Source organism: Panthera tigris, chromosome D3 (genome assembly GCF_018350195.1).
Source record: "Panthera tigris isolate Pti1 chromosome D3, P.tigris_Pti1_mat1.1, whole genome shotgun sequence".
Lineage (NCBI taxonomy): Eukaryota > Metazoa > Chordata > Mammalia > Carnivora > Felidae > Panthera > Panthera tigris.
The window spans coordinates 26,189,192-26,205,419 of NC_056671.1; the positions used below are offsets into that span (position 1 = coordinate 26,189,192).

The window sequence follows — 16,228 nt, forward strand, 5'->3', positions numbered from 1 at the left end:
AGCAAAGGACATAAGACACACGCTCAGGAGGTGCATCTTTATGCCGAGCCCTTCCACAGCACGTCCTCGTCTAAGGGGGAGAACCGAATGGAATATTCCCGGTGCTCTGCAATCTGGCCCACTGCAAAGAAGGGGGCTGTCGGCACTCCCTCTGTGGAGCCTCCCCCGTCCTCTCCAGGGGCAGCTGCTTCTGCCTCGGCTGGCACCATGTCATGGCGACTTCAGGTCAGCAGCCGAAGGACCTCTTGTCTTGTTCCTGATGATTTCAAGGTCCTCACAGTCCCCATAGTCTGGTTCTTCCCGAAATGCCCACGTGTCCGTGGGGAGCTGTTCCAGCTTCTGTACAGGGAACCAGTGGACGGAGGTGTCGTTGAATACGTCCGCGTACTGTGGCGTCTCCGGCAGCCCAAGCTCCTCCAGTCCCTGCATAACCTGAGCAGGAACATTCAGATGTAAAATGTACAAACCGGACGGTCACAGTAAACCCCACGCTCCTGTGCGTGATCTGTTAGTCACCCCATGTTACCTTAAAAAAAATAAAAGGACTAGGATATTTTAACTCAAGTGCTTTTGGTGATGAACCGGAAGGTCCAAGGGCAGTGAGTATGTAGGGCTCGATACTGAGAACGAAGGGCAGGTCATCGCTTTCTGTGACACAGAGCGATGGAGAAAGCTCAGCGGGCGCGGTACCGTCACCGCGCCCTCCGTGAGCCCGTCAGCGTCCTCCCACGCACGTCCAGGCAGAGTTCTTCACAGGAAGGGAGAAGCGGTCTGGTCCCACACCCTTTCCCACCCCTGCCCCTTTGTTTAGATACCTTTGCAACGTAGGGATAATTTTTCTGCAGAATCCTTGCCAGCAACCTAGAAATTAAAGAAAACAAAACCCGTCACGACTAGGAGGAATGAGAGCGTATTACAGGAAGGCAAGGCGGCTTAAAGGCAACAAACGTTTTAAAAAGGAGGGGGACTGTGGAACAGGTGCAGTAATCAGAGAAAGCGTGAGCCCCCCCCACCCCCCCTTTCACCAAGGGAGACGTGGCGGTGGACACCCGGGTGTGTGTAGGTGTGAGCAGCTGTGGGAGAGGTCGGTTTCCCCCACTTTCGGAAACTTGTCCGTCATAAGGGAAGGGAGGGAATCTTGGCAAAAGACTCCTTAACTCGTGCCGCAGCCCAACTTGGGGTTCACGCCCCCCCCCTGAGCCCGTCCGGGTTCCTACGGAAAAGTGTCTCTGGGCACGAGAGTCATGGCAACGTCTCCCGCTTGCGGGTCCGTCAGGAACGGGCACGTCCCCGTTCCCCGCTCACCTTTCCTCAAGGCCCCTGAAGCTGTTCCCGATGACGACCATCTTGGAAAGGGCGTCTACCGACCAGTTGCTCCACAGGACGTTGTTGTACAGGGCCGTCCCGCAGTGGGGCATGTAAAAGACGGTGGGCTCGCCCCACACGCTGCGTCTTCCCTCCTGGGGGCGCCACACACACAGTGTAAACCCCTCCGCTCTGAGCACGAGGGGAGGGGGAGGGGAGGACCGAGCTGAGCGTTCTCACCACAAAGTAAATAAAAGCGGACGAGTGTGAGGGGACACGTGTGTTAACGAACCTCGCTGGAGTCGCTTCACAATGGACACGTGTATCCGATCACCCCGGACGCCTTCAACCCGTATTCCAGGTTGGGTCAGCCTCGCTGGAAAGAACAGTGAGCTGCGGGGAAGGCAGGTTGACCTATCCCCTGGAAACAGATGCCCCCCTCTCTGGAACACTTCTGTCCTAATGTAGCACGAGTGAAATCTATACAGCGACATGGGGCTACAAGTCTGGAAATCACGATGTCCAGAAAGAACCTGTGTCGACTGAATAAATGTGTGTCCTGTGAACGCAGCTCTGGGTCCGCAGAGGGGCCTTTGGGTCCGTGACAGCAAGGGCAGGATGGAGGGCAACGGTTACTGTGCCCGTGGACTGTGCTTGGTGAACTCCAGGCCTCCTGTGTCCCTTTCTGCAGACCCCTATCACAGTCGGTCCTTTCCAGCTGTCCCCCGGGGGATACAACTGTCCCCTCTTTGAGAACCGTGGCTCCATAGCCAGACCCGCGGCAGGGACACAGGCCCTCCCCCTGCTGCCTGGGCCTGCCTCCCCTGGGCCTCTGCGCTCCGTCCTCTTCTCCCTTGTGTTCACGAACAGGCAGTGGCTCCCCAACAGCCGCTCTGCACAGGCGGCCTGTGCCCCTGCCTCAGTCCCTCCAGCAGACACCCCGTGGACCTCCGGTCCCGGCTCGGCCCTGACCCAGGACTCCCTCCAGCCGGCGCGGGGTGCTTTCCCCTCTCGGCTCCAGCATGTGGTGGCTCCCCCTCACTGTTCTGCTCGCCGTTTACTGGTTACAGGCCACACGCCTTGATGGGACCGTGGGCTCCCTGAAGACGGGGCCTGCATTTATCTTGGCCTCCCCCCAGATCTTGCCCAGCACGGGGCAGGCACTCAGAAAAGATGGGGTGAAGGGAGCGGCAGCGTTTCAGGGCCTCGCCAACACCGGCGAAGGATTCTTTTCTCTCAGCCGGGCCTAGCTTTCGAGTTTCGTAAAAAGCAAGGAGATGGCTGTTTTGGAACACAGGAATGAGAGGACTATTCTGTCTGCAATCCCCCAAACAAGGCAAAACTACTTGCAGAAGTCTGTGCCTGTATGCTGGCTTCTGCCCTCTGCCTAGGAAAGGACTGTCTGTCCTCCAGGGCTCAGAAATTTCACATGCCAACCATTTAGGGCATGCAGGGCACAGCATCTACCCGCCACCCAGCCCGACGCTACGGGTGTGATGGCTACAGGTTCAGAGAGAGCTATTCTGTCCCCTTCCATAACCTCCCCTAGGATAGTCAATTCCAACCAGGAGGCCCTCATTGGAGGCACCAAGACTGTAGCCCTTCATTTTTTCATCCCACAGTAAACACCAATTTAGTAAATTACCATAGTTCCTGGACACACAATTCTCACAAGAATTTTGCAAACGGGCGCCTGGGTGGCCTAGTCAGTTAAGCCTTGACTGTTGCTTTCGGCTCAGGTCACGATCCCACAATTCGTGGGTTCGAGCCCTGCATTGGGCTCCATGCTGCTGGTGCAGAGCCTGCTTCGTTCTTGTTCGTTCTCTCTCTCCGCCCCTCCCCTTCTTGCACTCTCTCAAAAGAAATAAAAGGAATTTTGCAAATATAACAGGTTTCAGTTCATGCCACTTGTACGATTTATTTTTCTATGATGGGTACCACGTAGGCCACAACGTGGGTACTGACGGGTCCCACATTCCAGGCACTGGGAAGGCAAGTGTGTGGTGGGAAGGGATGACTGCTGTCTCCGAGCGAGGGTGTCCACATGGCACAGCCCGGGGTCCCGTCAGTTACACAGCCCCCCCCCTTCCCCTCCCCCACTCACCTCGTTCTCACTGAGGACAATCACACCGAGGCTATTCAGAACTGCAATTTCTAGTTGGCTAAACACAGGGTCGTACACCCAGCAGTGCCTTCTGGGAATCTGCGGGAGGGAAGAATGAGTCCCGTCAACCCGAAGATCCGTGTGCAAGACCAGCGGAGGGGCGATAAAGAAGAATCCAAAACTTTACCTGGCACTCTTCCAGGAAGAGAAGCAAAAATGTTAGCTGGTTTCTAGCCATGACGCAGGTGGCAAAGTTCCCAAGGCCGTAGCATACACACTTCAGACGGCAGGTTCCTGGCACCACGGTCCCTCCTGGGAGGGAGCCGGGGGCCGCATCCGACTCATCTGGCGAGGAGTCGAGATGCAGGTTTCCAAAGACTTCCGAGAGAGTCCCCACTGGGGCCTTCAGTTGTTCCAGATGTTTCGTCAGACAGCCGTTGATGGTTTCTGAAAGAGCAGGCCCGGAACAGTGTCAGCGGGCATGCTCTGGCCCCGTGAACCCAACCATCCACGTGAGGCCACAGCCCCAGGGAGAAAAGGAGGTCAGCAAAGGCTTCAGCTCCTCAGAAAGAAGGCTGCAGGCCTCGCTCCCAAACACGCCTGGGGCCTGCGGCCACACCCGCCCACACAGACAGGCTGTCCTGGTCCCTGCATGCCCACGGCCTGCAACCCCACAGATGTTTCCAGCAAAAAACAGGTTTCGTTTATGGGCACAGTTTCCACCTAAAGCTCTAATGGGAGCTCATTCTAATTTGGTGGGAGGTGCCTGGTAAGTGCGGGCTATGCTCTGAAGTACGTACTTTTTTGATGATAACAAAGAACCGAGGAGCAGAGCTCTCAACATCGTGTAAAAAGTTCAAAGAATAAAAAAGGTAGACTGGGGCTTTTGAGTCTAACAAAAAATAATCTGTTTACATCTTCTCCTACAGCAGTGGGTTCTCTGGTCTCTCATTTCACTGGCACTGAACTTACTTGAACAAACCTGCACCCGAAAAACAAAAGGCCCTGTTTCCACAGCAAGACGGCAGTTTTCACTTCTTAGCAAAGAGATCTGTGAATGAGACCCCCGGCTGGGAAAGGGCACGTGAGGAACTGATTGGTAAAAGAAGTTCTGGAAAAACTTGACAACAGATATCAACTCAGTCACCGCCTTTTCACTGCATAATTCCTCTTCCGGGAAGATGTCCGAAGAGAATCACCCTACATTTGGTAAAAGCTTTATGCATAAAGGTGCTCCCTGCACCGTTATGTAGAATGACTGAAAAATGAAGGAATAAATAACTAAATGTCCCTCCATACAGACTGTGACTGCTGGTATGTTTGCCGCACATGTTAATATTCAGATGGCCACAGGTTCTGTTGAGGAGGAGGTTACACCAACCGCGTGGGGAAAAACAAGCCTCCACTGCAAAGTCGAGGAAAAGAGCTCGCTAAGTATACATTTCAACAATGACAGTGACAGCTGAACGTATGGTCTCCCATGCACAGGCAAACACTGTTCCAAGCACTTAACTGAATAGCCTCATTTAATCCTCAAAATTACACCACAGGGTGTGTACTTTGTTACCTCTCTTTCAAAGAAAAACTGAGGCTCAGAGTTAAGTGCCAAGGCACATGGTTATAAGTGGGAAGTCAGAATGAGAACCCAGCATGGACACCGCTCTGTGAAGAAAATATCATCCAATCAGGACTACGTTCCTTCCTTTGCCCACATTCAGGCTCTCCTCCCACACCTACCACCCCCAGCCTTCGCCAGGCGGTACCCACCTAGGGCCAGACTCCAGAAATCAGAGAGAAGCAGGTCCTCCCTGTTAAGAAAAAAAAGGCATGGTCATCTCCCAACCTTCTCCAGGCCGCCCCACCAGTGGCCCTCCTCCTGACCATGAGCTGGATGCGGGGATTCACAGTATGCATGTCCAGAGCCAGACCAGCACTGCCGGCACTCCGAGAGGGCAGAAGGGTGGCTGGAGGATGACCCAATTCCCAGGGACTGGTCTGAGTCAGTCCACACCACCGCCTGGCACAGATGCAGAGCTCCATAAATAGTTGCTAGCTGCCCAGGTTTAAGCTCTCTGAGTTTCAGTTTCCTCACCCCTACGATAGGGAAAAGAATCATACCTATCAAGCAGGATTATGAAAGGGATCAAATGAGTCAACACACAGCACTGTGCCTTGCATGCAGCAGGTACTCAATAAACAGTCTTTGCCTTATCACAACTAATTCCAAGGTCGAAGTAAAAGGAGAGACAAAAACAGTGTCTAGGCTTTCTTTATTCAGGTCTACCAGCTTATGCAAACCCAGAGCAAAACACTGTCAACAGTGATTTAAAACAAACTGATGAATTTGTCCAATCAAAAGATATACAATGACTGAAAACACCAACCCATCCATGCGATGCCCACAAAAGACGCACTTTGGACATAAGGACAACACAGACCGAAAGTGAGGAGACAGAAAAGATGTTCTGTGCGAGTGGAAACCAAAAGACAGCTGGGAGAGCTATACTTATATCAGACAAAATAGAATTTAACCTAGAGGCAGACCAACATTTTTGGGATGCTGCAAAAATGGTTCTAAGTGGTAAGTTTATAGCAATACAGGCCTACCTCAAGAAGCTAGAAAAGTCTGAAATAAATAGCCAAATGTTACACCTCACAAACTAGAAAAAGAACAAAGCCCAAAGTTAGTAGAAAGGAAATAACAAAGACCAGAACAAAAATAAATGAAATAGATTCCAAAAAAAGATAGGAAAAAAGATCAACAGAAGAGCAGATTTTTTGAACGAGGAACAAAATCGACAAACCTTTACCTAGACACACCAAGAACAAAAGAGAGAGAGGGGGGACTCAAAATCAGAAATGATAGAGGAGATATTACAACGGACACCACAAAAAACCAAAAGATCAAAGGGACTACTGTGAAAATACACAGCAACAATTTGGACAACCCAAAAGAATTGGCAATTTCAAACTTCCAAAAAGACAAAAGGCCAGAACTAGACGGCTTTAATGGTGAATTCTACCATTCAGAGAATGAATACTGATCCTTCCCAAGCTTCCCCCTAACCAAAATAAAAAACAAAAACAAAAAAAAAACCCAAAACACAGAAGAGGGAATGCTTCCAAATTCATTTCTGGGGCCAGCATTACCCTGATGCCAAAACCAGACAAGGACACTACAAAAAAATTACAGGCCACTGTCTTTGATAAATTTGGATGCAAAAATGCTCAACAAAATACTAGCAAGCCAAATTCACCCACATGCTAAAAGAATCATACACTATGATCAAGCGGGATTTACTCCAGGGATGCAGGGATAGTTCACACATGCAAATTAATGAACATGATACACCACATTAACAAAATGAAGAATAAAAATCATATGATCATGTTGAGAAATGCAGGGAAAGAATCTGACAAAATTTAATATCCATTTATGATGGATATTACCCAAAAAGTGGGTATAGAGGGAACATACCTCAACATAATAAAGGCCACATGTGACAAGCCCAAGGTAACATCACATTCAATGGTGAGAAGTTTCAGCTGTTATTATTTTCTCTAATATCAGGAATAAGATAAAGATACCCACTTTTGCTACTTCTATTCAATATACAATTAGAATCCCAGCCAGAGCAATTACCAAGAAAAACAAATAAAAGGCATCGAAACAAGAAAGGAGAGAAGTACAACTCGCTATTTGCAGATGACATATATGGAAAACCTTAAAGACTCCCCCCCAAAACCTGTTCAAACTAATAAATGAATTCAGTAAAGTTGCAGGATACAATATCAATACACAAAAGTCTGTTCCGTTTCTATACACTAATAATTAACTATCAGAAAAAGAAATTTAGAAGGTGATCCCATTTGAAATTGCATCAAAAAGAATAAAACACCGAGGAATAAACTTAACCAAGGAGGTGAAAGCCTATATACTGAAAACTATAAGACATTAAGGAAAGAAATCGAAAACACAGGTAAATGGAAAGGTGTTCCATGCTCATGCATTGGAAGAACAGTGTTAAAATGTCTATACTACCCAAAGCCACCTACAGACACAACACAATTCCTATCAAAATTCTAATCGCAGTTTTCACAGAAATAGAAAAAAGGATCCCCAAATTGGTATGGAGTCATGAAAGACTGAATAGCCAGAGCGATCTTGAGAAAGGAAAACAAAGCTAAAGGCATCACACTTCCTGATTTCAGATTTCGAGTACAAAGTTACAGTAATCAAAACAATATGGTATTGGCATTAAAACAGACACACAGATCAATGGAACAGAAGAGAAAGCCCAGAAATAAACCCAAATATATAGGGTCAAACACCTTATGACAAAGGAGCCAAGAATATACAAGAGGGAGAGGACAGCCTCTTTAACAAATGGTGTTGGGAAAACTGGACAGCCACATGCAAAGAATGAAACAACTATTTTACACCGTACACAAAAATTAACCCAAAATGGATTAAAGACTTGAATGTAAGACCAGGAACCATAAAACTCCTCATAGAAAACAGAGGGGAAAAGCTGCTTGACATAGGTCTTGGTAGTGATTTTCAAAATTTGATTACCAAAAGTAAAAACAAAAGCAAAAACAAACATGTGGGACTACATCAAACCAGAAAGCTTCTGCACAGCAAAGGAAACCATCAACAAAATAAAAAGGCAACCCATGGTATGGGAAAACGTTTGCAAATCATGTATCTGATAAGGGATTAATACCCAAAATATGAAGAACTCCTACAACTCAGTAACAAGAAAACCCAAGCAATCTAATTAAGAAATGGGCAGATCTAAATAGACATTTTTCCACAGAAGACATATAGATGGTCAACGAGTACGTGAAAAGATGCTCAACATCATGAATCACAAGGGAAGTGCAAATCGAAACCACAATGAGATACCACACCACATCTGTTAGGATGGCTATTTTCAAAAAAACAAGAAAGAACAAGTGTTGGCAAAGACGTAGAGAAAAGGAAAACCCTTATTCGCTGTTGGTGGGAATGTAAATTGGTGCAGCCAACTATGGAAAAGTGTAAGGAAGTTCCTCATAAAAATTAAAAATAGGGGCACCTGCGTGGCTCAGTCAGTTTAGTGTCCAACTTTGGCTCTGGTCATGATCTCACAGTTCACGAGTTCGAGCCCCGCATCGGGCTCTGCGCTGATAGCTCAGAGCCTGGAGCCTGCTTCGGATTCTGTGTCTCCCTCTCTCTCTGCCCCTCCCCTGCTCATGCTCTGTCTCTCTCTCTCAAAAAGAAATAAACATTAAAAAATAAAATAAAAATAGAACTACCATATGATCCAGCAATTCCCCTTCTGAGTATTTATCTGAAGAAAATGAAAACGCTAACTGGAAAAGGTACATGCACCCCTATGTTCACTGAAGCCTTATTTATGAATGAAAATATAGAAACAACCTAAGTGTCCATCAATGGATGAATGGACAAAGAAACTATGGTGTATATACACAATGGAATACTACTCAGCCATAAGAAAGAATGAAATCTTTCCATCTGCAATATTGATGGACCTTACGGTCACTGTGCTTAGTAAAACAGACCAAACAGAAAAAGAGAAATATTCTAAATAACTTACATGTGGAATCTTAAAAAACAAAAACAAAACACCGAAACAAAACAAAAAAAACAGAACCAAAAAACCGAGCTCACGGATACAGAGGACAGATGAGTGGTTGCCAGAGGTAGGGGGTTGGAGGTGGGAGAAATGCCTAAAGGGGTCAAAAGGAAAACAAGTCCAATTATGGCATCTTCTTCCTTTTTTTTTTTTTTTTTTTTAATTAAGTAAACTCTACCCTGCAACCTGGGGCTCGAACTCAGGACCCCGAGATCAGGAGCTGCATGCTCCACTGACTGGGCCCACTGGGTGCCCCCAATTATAGCATCTTTTGATGCTCAATTTTTTGTGAAAGGTTCAAATAATTTAATCTATGGGGGCACCTGGGTGGCTCAGCTGGTTAAGCGTCTGGTTTGCTTTCCGCTCAGGTCATGATCTCATGGTTCCTGGGACTGAGCCCCCCGTGTTGGGCTCTGTGCTGAACGTGGAGCCTGCTCGGGATTCTCTCTCCCCCTCTCTCTCTGCCCTCCCCCCCACTTGTGCATGCTTGCTCTCTCTCTCTCTCTCTCTCAAAAGAAATAAACATTAGAAAAATTAAAAAAAAAAATCTTTTCCTGAACATCTGGTTGTTGCATAATCATCACGAGCATTGTCACTTTTCGTATCTGGACAGCACCTCATAGTTCACAAAGCTCTTTTATACACACTCTCTTATTTGAGCCTGGGAGAAGAATTTGTTGTTTCTATTTTACAGAGAGAAAAACAGACTGAGAGAAGGGGTGTGCTTTGTTCCAGGTTGCACAGCTAACAAATCATCTTCTGATTCTCAGTCCAATGAAGGAGGGAAAAGAAAAACCCAAACATTGTAATTCGAGCCAAAGAAGAACATTATGTGATAAAGGAATCGATCTAACAAGAGGATGCAACATTTGTAAATATTTACGCACCCAATTTTAGGAGTAACTAGATACGTAAAGCAAATATGAGCAGACCTAAAAGGAGAAATCGACAGCAGTACAAGAATAGTAGGGGATTTTAACACCTCACTTACATCATTGGATAGACCATCCAGACAGAAGATCAGTAAGGAAACATCAGCCTCAGACAACAAGTTAGACCAGATGGACTTAACAGGTACATTTAGAGCTCTCCATCCAAAAGCAGTACGTGGAACACATTCCTCTCAAGTGCACATGGAACATTCTCCAAGACAGATCACATGCCAGGCCACAAGACAAGCCTTAATAAACTTGAGACTGGAACTTTCTAAAATGATCACTGAAATCATATCCAGCATCTTTTCTGACCCCAGTGGTATGGAACTAGAAATCAATTCTAAGAAGAAAACTGGAAATTCACAAACATGGAGCTTGCTGAGCAACCAATGGGTCAATGAACAGATCAAAAGAGAAACCAAAAAATACCTCACGACAAATGAAAGTGGAATACAACTTAGCAAAATTTATAGAATGCAGCAAAAGTGGTTCTCAGAATGGCACACCTGGCTGGCTCACAGCGGAGCGCGTGACTCTTGATCTCATGTGGTAGTGAGTTCGAGCCCCACACTGGGTGTAGAGCTTACTTAAAAAAAAAAAAAAAGTAGTTCCAAGGAAGTTTATAGTGAAACAGGCCTACCTCAAGAAACAAATAAAGTCCCGATAAGCAATCTACCTTTACACATCAAGGAACTAGAAAAAGAACAAAGGAAGCCTAAAGTTAGCAGAAGGGAGGAAATAAGTGAAAATACAGACTAAAAAGACAATGGAAAGATCAACAAAAGAGCTGACAAACTTGTAGCTAGACTCGCCGAGGTTAAAAAAAAAAAAAAAAAAAAACAACGGAGGCCTCAAACAAATACAATCAGAAAAGAAACAGATATTACTGCCAATACTATATACACAGGATCATAAGAAACTACTATGATCAGTTTCACCCCAAATAGTTGGGCAATCAAGAAGGGTAAATTCCCAGAAACATACAACCTTCCAAGACTGAATCACAAGGACAGAAATTCTGAACAGACCAATCACCAGTATGCAGACTAAATGAGTCATCAAAATCCTCCCAACAAACAAAAGTCCAGGACCAGATGGCTTCGCTGGTGAATTCTACCAAATCTTCCAAGAAGAATGAATACCAATCCTTCTCCAGGAAGGAAAGTCCTTTTCCAGGACTTTTCCAGGAAAAACAAGAGGAAGGAATGCTTCCCAACTCATTTTATGAGGCCAGCATTGCCCTTGTCCAAACCAGCCAAGATGCCATAAGAAGAGAGGCCTCCAGGCCAATATCTGTCATGAACATAGATGGAAAAGTCCTCAACAAAATATCAGCAAACTTAACCCAATACAGTAAGAGGACCATATGCTATGATCAAGTGGGATTTATTCCAGGAATTAATCAAAATAATATACCACATTAACAAAATTAAGGATAAAAAGCATATGACCTCTCAACAGACACAGAAAAAGTATGTGACAAAATTCAACATCCATTCTGATAAAAGCTCTCAACAAAGCAGGTACGGAGAGAACGTAACTCAACATAAGAAAAGCCACATGTGACAAGCCACATCGTACTAGATGGTGAACGCCGAAAGCTTTTCCTCTATGACCAGCAACAAGACAAGGATACCTACTCTTGCCACTTTTATTTGACATACAATTGGCCCTTGAACAACACAGGGGTTAGGGGTGCCAAACCCCTGTGCAGTCGAAAATCTGAGTATAACTTCTGACTCCCCCAAGATGTAACTACTAATAGGCTACTGTTGCCTGGAAGCCTTACCAATAACATAAAAAAGTCAATGAACACTACTTTGTATGTTAGATGTATTAAATACTGAATTCATACAGCAAAGTAAGCTAGAAAAAAAACGTTATTAGGAAAATGCTAAAGGAAAACACATTTACAGCACTGTATTTATTAGAAAAAAATTCACGTATTAAGTGGACCACACAGTTCAAACCCATGTGGCCAAGGGTCAACTGTAGTATTGGAAGTCCTTGCCAGAGCAATTACACAAGAAAAATAAATAAATAAAAGGCATCCAGATTGGAAAGGAAGAACTAAAACGGCCACTATTTTCAGATGACATGGTATTTTATAAAGAAAACCCTAAAGACGACACCAAAAACTACTAGAATAACAAATTCAGTATAAGGTGCAGGATAAAAAATACACAAAAATCTGTTGCATTTTGATACACTAATAATGAACTATCAGAAAAATAAATTTAAAAAACAGTCACATTTTGGGGTGCCTGGGTGGCTCAGTCAGGCATCCAACTCGACTTTGGCTCTGGTCATGATTCACAGTTCGTGGGACTGAGCCCTGTGTTGGGCTCTGCACTGACGGCGTGGGAGCTGTGCTTGGGACTCTCTCCCTCTCTCTCTGTCCCTCCCCCGCTTGTGCATGTGTGTGCACACACACACACACACTCTCAAAATAAATAAACTTAAAAAACAAAACAACAATTACATTTACAATTGCATAAAAAAAATACTTAGAGATAAATTTAACCAAGGAGGTGAAAGACCTGTATACAGAAAACTATAAGCCGTTAAGGAAAAAAAATTGAAGACAACACAAATAAATGGAAAGACATTCGTGCTCAGGGGTTAGAAGAACAGTGTTAAAATGTCTACACTACCCAAACCATCTACACATTCAATACAATTCCTATCAAAATTCCTATCACATTTTTCACGTAAGACAATCTTTAAAATTTGGAGTCACAAAAGGCTCTGAACAGCAAAGCAATCTTGATAAAGAACCAAGCTGGAGGCATCATGCTCCCTGGTTTCAAACTCTATTACAAAGTTATAATGATTATTGGCATCCTGGCATAAAAACAAACACACAGATCAACCGAACAGAAGAGAGAGCCCAGAAATAAACCCACACATATATGGTCCGGTACCTTATGACAAAGGAGCCAAGAATATCCTAGGGGGAAAGGACAATTTCTTTAATAAATGGTGTTGGGAAAACTGGACAGCCACATGCAAAAGAATGAAAGTGCACCACTATCTTATAACATACACAAAAATGAACTCAAAATGGATTAAAGACGTGAATGGAAGACCTGGAACCATAAAACTCTTACCAGAAAACATAAGCGGCAAGCTGCTTGACCTAGGTCCTGGCTTTGGATCTGACTCCAACAAAGGCAAAGGCCTGGCTTTGGATCTGACTCCAGCAAAGGCAACAAAAGCAACAATAAAATAAGCAAAACTACACCGAACTAAACAGCCTCTGCCCAGCAAAGAAAACCACCACCAACAAAAAAAAAACGGGCAACCTACTGCATGGGAACAAAGATTTGCACATCACATACCTGATAAAAGGTTAATACCTAAAATATATAAAGAACACATACAACTGAATAACAAAACAACCAAACAATGTGATTAAACAATGGAATTATCCAAATAGATATTTATCCAGAGAAGACATACCAAGAGCCAACAGGTACGTGAAAAGATGCTCAACATCAGTAACCATCAGGAAAGTACAAATCAAAACAGTGAGATCTCACCTCACACCAGTTTAGAAGGGCTCGTATCAAAAAGATGAGAAATAACAAACTTTGGCAAGAGTGTGGAGAAAATGGAACCCTGACGCACTGTTGGTAGGAACATAAGTTGGCAGAGCCACTATGGGAAACAGTATGGAGGTTATTCAAAAAATTAAAAATAGAACTACTCTACGACCCAGCAGCTTCTCTTCTGGCTATTTATCAACAAAACAAAACAAAACAAAACCAAAAACACCTATTTGAAAAGATATGTGAACCCCCATATTCATTGCAGCATTATTTACAATAGCTAAGTATGAAAACAGCCTATGTGTCCAGGGAGGGATGATTCGAGAGAAAAGATGAAATACTATTCACCCATAATAATGAAATCTTTCCATTTGCAAAAACAGGGATGGACCCTGAGGGCCTTATGTTTAGCGAAATAAGTCAGACAAATACTAGATGACATCACTTAAAAAAAAAATTTTTTTTTTTAACATTTATTTATTTTTGAGAGACAGAGAGAGAAGGAGACACAGGATCCGAAGCAGGCTCCAGGCTCGGAGCTGGCAGCACGGAGCCCAAATGCGGGACTCGAATGCACAAACCGCGAGATCATGATCTGAGCCAAAGTCGGATGCTCAACTGAATGAGCCACCCAGGCGCCCCTATATGACATCACTTTTACACGGAATCTAAAAAACAAAAATACTGAGCTCCTAGATAGAGAACAGATTGATGGTTGTGGAGGGGAGGATGGGTGTGAAATGGATAAAGGGGGTCAAAAGGTTAAAAACTTATAGGTATAAAATAAATAAGTTATGGGAATGTAATATACAGCATGGCCCCTATAGGTAATAACACTTGGAAGCTGCTAAGAGAGTAGATCTTAAAAGTTCTCATAAGAAAGAAAAAATTTGGGGGGAGGCGCCTGGGTGGCTCAGTCGGTTAAGTGTTCTCAGTCGGTTAAGTGTTCGACTTCGGCTCAGGTCATGATCTCGCGGTTCGTGAGTTTGAGCCCCGCTTTGGGCTCTGTGCCGACAGCTCAGAGACTGGAGCCTGCTTTGGATTCTGTATCTTGCTCTCTCTCTGCCCCTCCCCTACTCGCGCTCTGTCTCTCTCTGTCTCAAAAATACATACTAAAAAAAAAGAAAAAGGAAAAAAAATTTTAAACAAAATTGGATTTGAACAGACAAGCCACACACCAGCGTTTACCACACAGAATTGAAAACATCTGCCTGAGGCTGCCCTCATGTTCATCACAGAGGGTACAGGAGAGCTCTAATGTACTGGGAGTGCTTTGGAAACTGGTGAGCTTGCGCACAGAACAGCGTGTAAAGTGCTGGGCTCCTCTCTACTCAGAGCAGTGGGGTCTGCACCACATTTATGGGTACAAGAAGAAGCAGGGAGCTCCCAGGAAGGGGGGGGGATACCGGAGAAGTTGAGGAAGAATAACAATGCAAGGTGTAGGGAAAGTGCCTTAAGGGTTTTCCAAATCCCTGGGCACACTCCTTCTCAGAGACGTCTTCCAAGATCCTAGAAAAAGTCGCTGCTGTTTGTTTATTCAGGCTCAATCAACTGGTCAGCCAACTCCTTTCTATTCAGTGGTAACCTGGGAGTCAGCAACTGTCTCTTGACCTTAATCCTGGGGGAGAGGAGCATATAAAATTAGTCTAATTTCCCCCAGTTGTTGATCTGAAGCACTAACAAAAGCTGTTATTTACTGGGCCCTTAAAGGACTGCAAATAAATAATGGCAACAAAAATAAGTAACAAAAATAGGTAACATTTATTAAAGTGCTTCCTCTGTTAGGTACTGTTCTAAACTGCAAGGTGCAGAGCAAAGCATGGAGGGATGAGGGTCTGGGCTAAGCCCGAATAATGGAGAACTTTGAAGCACAGGTGTTGCAGCTGCAAAGCTATGGGTTTCAAATCTGGTTCCATACATTACCGGTGTCTCTAAGACTCTGAGCCCTGACAGGATCCTAGCTGTCTGAGATGTTCAAATTGATAAAGATGTATTAAGTAGAATGCATAAGCCAGTGGCAGGCACACAGCAGCTCCTCAATTAACTAATGATGATCACCATGAAGATGTCAATCACGTTGGTGTTGCTTCCCTGGCGTCAGCAATAACAATAACCAACACTCGTGTGATATTAATACCAAACACTGTTTCTGCACTTACCCCGCTCCAGGCACCGTGGTTTACACTTACATACATTTACTAATTCACTGAATCCTCAAAACAAGCCTATACGGGTACTATTTTCAGGGCCATCTCTCAGATGAGAAAACTGAGGCACAGAGATTATGGAACTTGCCGAACGTCGCGCAGCTGGAAGTGCAACAAGAGGAATGACGACCTTGACTCCGATTCAGTCTGTAATAAGCTCCTCACCTGCGTAAAACCCTCACAATAACCCTAAGGGTTTGCAGATATGCCCACTTTACAGGTGGCGAGACGGAGGCTCGGAGCGGTCCTCCCAAGGATGAAGACTCGGTCCCAGGGCCAACTCCGCACTCACCGGGCCTCCCGGATGCGACGAAGCACGACTCGGCCGTCCGTCTCTGGTTCGGCGTCCAGGCCCCCCGCCGCCGCCTCCCTCCCTCGCGGACGCCGCGCCGCCGAGCGCCTTTTCCTGCGCGGGGCAGCAGCCTGCCAGGGATCCAACGCCGCCGCCGCCATGGCCTTCTGACGTCAGCGGCGCGCGCCGCCT

The 16,228-nt window shown here is 45.3% G+C and overlaps 1 protein-coding gene across 1 annotated transcript; it reads right to left on the reverse strand.

Annotated features, from left to right (window-relative positions):
* Positions 1 to 31: 31 nt before the first annotated feature.
* SRRD (SRR1 domain containing) lies at positions 32 to 16,197 on the reverse strand. The gene is made up of 7 exons (XM_007082589.3): positions 16,037 to 16,197; positions 5,177 to 5,217; positions 3,597 to 3,856; positions 3,410 to 3,508; positions 1,306 to 1,460; positions 816 to 861; positions 32 to 432 (listed from the first exon to the last, which is right to left on the reverse strand). The coding sequence occupies exons 1-7, from the start codon at positions 16,195 to 16,197 to the stop codon at positions 211 to 213; spliced, it is 984 nt and encodes a 327-aa protein (XP_007082651.2). The 3' UTR covers positions 32 to 210.
* Between the last annotated feature and the right edge of the window lie 31 nt (positions 16,198 to 16,228).

Excerpts from the sequence above, each read along its gene's own strand:
- SRRD (XM_007082589.3), bottom strand. The coding sequence starts at position 16,197 with ATGGCGGCGGCGGCGTTGGATCCCTGGCAGGCTGCTGCCCCGCGCAGG. Across the intron at positions 1,461-3,409 it reads TTGTCCTCAGTGAGAACGAG|GAGGGAAGACGCAGCGTGTG; the intron begins GTGAGTGGGGGA and ends TGGCGCCCCCAG. Across the intron at positions 862-1,305 it reads TTCAGGGGCCTTGAGGAAAG|GTTGCTGGCAAGGATTCTGC; the intron begins GTGAGCGGGGAA and ends TTTAATTTCTAG.